The following is a 4,411-nucleotide window of genomic DNA, read 5'->3' on the forward strand; positions in this document are numbered from 1 at the left end:
AAAATACTTTTTGAAGAATTTTTTTTTGGGCTGGGCCCAGCCCGGCCCATGTGGCTGGGCTGGACCCAGCAAGCCTGGTCGGGTCACTGGCCCAAGCCAGTGACCCGACTGGCTTTTAAACGCAAGCGTGCGTGAACAATTCACGCACGCCAGCTACAGCCACAAAGTAATTAAATTGCACCTGCACAGTATTTGTGCAATTATAAACGGAAGGAAAAGGAATGAAAAGCTTACCTGGTTCACAGCCGCTGCTGGGAGAAATCCCTCCTAATCTTGTAGCTGGGATTCTGGGAAGAAGCTATGATGCCGCTCCCTGTCTTGCTCGGTCTGGTTCCTGATTCTGGAGAAGGGGAAGTTGATGGTGATGCCGTCCTCGTCTACTGACTTCTTCTCTCCTCCTCTGTTCTCCCCGTTTTCTTTCTGCCTTTCTGCTCTCCCTTACTCTTCTTCTTTCTGCTCTCTCGTTCTCCTCACTGTCTCCTTCTTTTTTTCTCCTCAATGCCACTTCTCCTCTCTGTCTGCTCTCTCCCCCCTGTTTTCTCCTCTTTACGTTTCACCTTCTCTGTTTTCTTTCTCCTGTCTCGTTCCCTCTCCAGTGTTTCTGCCCCCCTCTCATTCATCGTCTTTCTCTGGCTTTTATAAGCCAATGAATGCCCTGTGGTGTAACGTTCGGCTTGGTAACGGCATGTAGAGGAATAGTAGCCGTGAAACATTCCCCATAATTGAAGCAATCTGCTGTTTTTGTTGCTGAAATGGCTCCACTGTCTGCTGAAACGGCTGTGAAGAAAGGTGATGAAATAGTGCTCTGAAACGGCGCCGTCTTCCTATCAAAATGGATATTTCTGATTTGGTCCTTGGATGTTCTTACAATTTTGTAATCAAGCCCTCCGGATAAAATGTAATTGGATCCCTTGATTTTAGTGCCTTTTCTGGTTTGGTCCTTCATTTCAGATTGTTTCAATCAAGTCCCTAATTGACCACCAAACTTCAATAATTATGCAATTAAGCCCCTGATTTGACCAAATCAACTCTTTAAAATTATAATTAGACCCCAGAACTTTAATTTCTTCCAATAAAAGCCTAAATTGACTTAAAAATCAATTTTTTCTTGTAATCAAACCCTCCTTAAATTCAATTAAATCTTAGATAAAATTTAATTGAGTCCATAAACATCTGATTTTAGACTTTTCTTTCTCAACAAGGCTCTTATAATGCCAAATTTCAATTCTTGTATTTCTGAACCTCTTCAATCAATTCCTAGTCATTTTATGGGAGTTCCAGCATCCTTTTCACTTCTATTTTTTTTATTCCTTCAGAATATATTTCTTTTATATGTACTTTTTTGTATTTGTTTTTTGCATTTTTTGTGGGGAACCCAAAAATGGGTAACAACACTCATTATCCTCCTCCATATCTAGAATGATGAAGTCTGCTGGAAAGATGAACTTGCCCACTTTCACCAGTACGTCTTCAATTATTCCCCTTGGATGCTTCAATGACCTGTCAGCCAGCTGCAGTATTACTGTAGTTGGCTTTGCTTCACCTAAACCAAGCTTCTTAAAGATAGATAAAGGCATGAGATTAATACTTGCACCTAAATCACATAAAGCTTTTTCAAATATAGAATTTTCAATGGAACATGGTATAGTAAAACTCCCTGGATCCTTAAGTTTAGGAGGCAGTTTCTTCTGCAAAATGGCATTGCATTCCTCAGTAAGAGCAACAGTCTTATACTCCTCTAGCTTTCTTTTGTTTGAGAGGATGTCCTTCAAAAATTTCACATAGCTTGACATTTATTCAAGAGCATCTGCAAAAGGAATGTTAATCTGCAATTTTTTAAACACATCAAGAAATTTAGAAAATTGCTTATCAAGTTTACTCTTCTTGAGACGTTGTGGAAATGGAATTCTCTGCATTATTTCTTGCATTGGTTCTGGCAGAGGATCAAATTTTTTCATATTCTGAAGTGGTTTGGCCACTTGCTCCTCCTCTTCTCTTCCTGCACTCTTGTTTCCAGCGATCTGCTCCACTTCTTTTCCACTTCTTAAAGTTATGGCCTTGCATTGCTCCTTAGGATTAATTTCAGTTGTGCTTGGTAGATTTCCTTGTTGTCTACCCGTGAGCATGTTGGCTAACTGACCAACTTGAACCTCCAAATTTCGAATTGAAGCTGCTTGGTTCTGCATATTGGTATTTGTTTCAGTCATGAATCTGCTGGTGTTGTTTGCTAATTGTGTCATAACTTCTTCAAGTTTTGATTTCTCTTTCATGTGCTCACTTGAAGATGGCATGGTTGGATTCTTCATGACAGTTTGATTGTTCCACGAGAAATTAGGTTGATTTCTCCAACCGGGATTATATGTTGCACTATAGGGGTTGTTCTGCCGGCTGTAGTTTGACACAAAATGAGCATGCTCTGCTTGAGAGAATGGGTTCCCAACCTGACACTCTTCACTTATGTGATTTCCATGGCAAAAATCACACGTTGTATGGATGGCATTTACTGACAGTTGAGTGATTTTCAGTTGTTGAGTTAGTGAATGGACTTGAGCTGTTAATGTCGTGATTGCATCAATTTCGTGCACCCCAATAGTCTTCTTCTGTATGCTTCTTTCATTTGGCCATTGGTAATTGTTCATAGCCATTTCTTCCAATAAGTTGTAAGCATCATCCTGTGCCTTACTCATAAAAGCTCCTCCTGAAGCTGCATCAATTAGTGTTCTTGTGGAGGCATTCAATCCATTGTAAAAATTCTGCACCTGCATCCACTTCGGTAGTCCATGGTGGGGGCATCGCCTAAGCAAATCCTTGTATCTCTCTCATGCCTCATACAATGGTTCACTCTCAAGTTGGGCGAAGTTAGCTATCTCAATGTGCATTTTTGTTGTCTTGGCTGGTGGAAAAAATTTAGCAAGGAATTTCTGAGCTAAATCTTCCCAGCTGATAACTGAATCTGCAGGCATGGAGTTTAACCAGTTCTTTGCTCTATCTCACAGAGAAAATGGAAACAGTCTGAGACGAATGGCATCATCAGTAACTCCATTATGCTTAAATGTGTCGCAAATTTCCAAGAAACTTGCAATATGGGCGTTAGGATCATCACTTGGCAACCCATAAAACTGAATTGAGGTCTGAATCATCTGCAGTATTGCTGGTTTGATCTCAAAATTATTGGCCTCAATCTTTGGTTTCCTGATAACATAACAGATTCCTGTTACCTGTGGGAGAGCAAAATCTCTCAATGCCCGTGTGTCTTGCTCAGGATTTTCATTGTCTGCCATGATGCCTGAACTGTTTTGAGTCTCTCGCGTTTTCTTTCTTAATCCCCTTGCAGTTCTCTCAATCTCAGGATTATAAGGTAGCAACGGCTGGTTTTTTTTGCTTCTCATGCACTAGACAACACACCTAAAGAGCTGAAGACAAAAGGCAATCAAATTAGATCAAATTTAATTTATATTGATATTATTAGTAATTTTATCTAAAATCCCCGACACTTGTTGGTTAATTTCACAAGTGCACGAATCGTAACAAGTAATAAAGTGATGAGTAGAGTATCGTCCCACGAGGATTTGTAAAAATTACTACTAATTACCAAAGTCTTTTAAATTATGATCTATTTGAGGAATCGAATGAGATAGTTTATGAAACAAAAATTAATGATTAAAAAAAAAAACAAACAACCAAATGATTAAATATTAATGAATTCAATTGTACTGGTTCTAGGATTTATGACTTACCGTAACTATGCCTATGTGAACTTTCTCGTTTAAATTAATTACTCATAATGTTGAAAATCAGGTTTTCCTAATGTAAATATTAATCTCTCTCGAGCATCAATAAATTATTTCAACAAACAAATTTCATATACTTTATGAAAGTTCTGAACTTGTCGAAATTAATTAAATACTGTAAAACCTGTAACGATTACACAAGTTCCTAGGATATCTCTATCCTATAGATTTCTTAAGGTATTTCAAACAATAGCTAAAATAATTATCACTTCTCAGTTTCAAATTGAATTCTAAATCATGCAGATGTTGGCCAAACACACGCAAGCATTACACATAGAATGAAATACTCAACATCTTAATGTAATAATTCAATCGAAGAAATTATTCACATATTCATAGTAAGGCTACATCAAAAATCCCAGAATAAAAGTCTACTCCATAGTTAAATTAAAGAGAAACAAATTTGATACAATGAACATCACTTAAAAGCAGAGAATTTCAGTGGAAGAGATAGGTGTCCTCCCGATCTTCAATATTTTTGCCTCTGTTCTTTTTTGTTCCTGTTTGGTGCCGCCTCCTCTGTGTTTCGTTGCTATGTTATAGGGTTTCTCCGTGTCTCCCCTCTTTTTTTCTTCTTTTATATTGTGGTTGTTCTACCCCTGCAGTAATGAGGAAAGTTT

General features: G+C 38.3%; 2 protein-coding genes and 1 non-coding gene across 3 annotated transcripts; 1 reads left to right on the forward strand and 2 right to left on the reverse strand.

The window, feature by feature from the left end:
- Positions 1 to 470: 470 nt before the first annotated feature.
- LOC133701499 (uncharacterized) lies at positions 471 to 1,793 on the reverse strand. Its single transcript, XM_062125432.1, has 2 exons — positions 1,396 to 1,793; positions 471 to 777 (listed from the first exon to the last, which is right to left on the reverse strand). The coding sequence occupies exons 1-2, from the start codon at positions 1,791 to 1,793 to the stop codon at positions 471 to 473; spliced, it is 705 nt and encodes a 234-aa protein (XP_061981416.1).
- LOC133701500 (uncharacterized) lies at positions 1,794 to 3,281 on the reverse strand. The gene is made up of 2 exons (XM_062125433.1): positions 2,995 to 3,281; positions 1,794 to 2,814 (listed from the first exon to the last, which is right to left on the reverse strand). Exons 1-2 carry the CDS (start codon positions 3,279 to 3,281, stop codon positions 1,794 to 1,796), a joined length of 1,308 nt encoding a protein of 435 aa, XP_061981417.1.
- Positions 2,776 to 2,879, forward strand: LOC133702432 (small nucleolar RNA R71). The gene has a single exon (XR_009843725.1). It is a non-coding gene; the product is annotated as a small nucleolar RNA R71 (small nucleolar RNA).
- Positions 3,282 to 4,411: the final 1,130 nt, after the last annotated feature.

Source organism: Populus nigra, chromosome 8 (assembly GCF_951802175.1).
Source record: "Populus nigra chromosome 8, ddPopNigr1.1, whole genome shotgun sequence".
In the NCBI taxonomy this organism is placed as follows: Eukaryota; Viridiplantae; Streptophyta; class Magnoliopsida; order Malpighiales; family Salicaceae; genus Populus; species Populus nigra.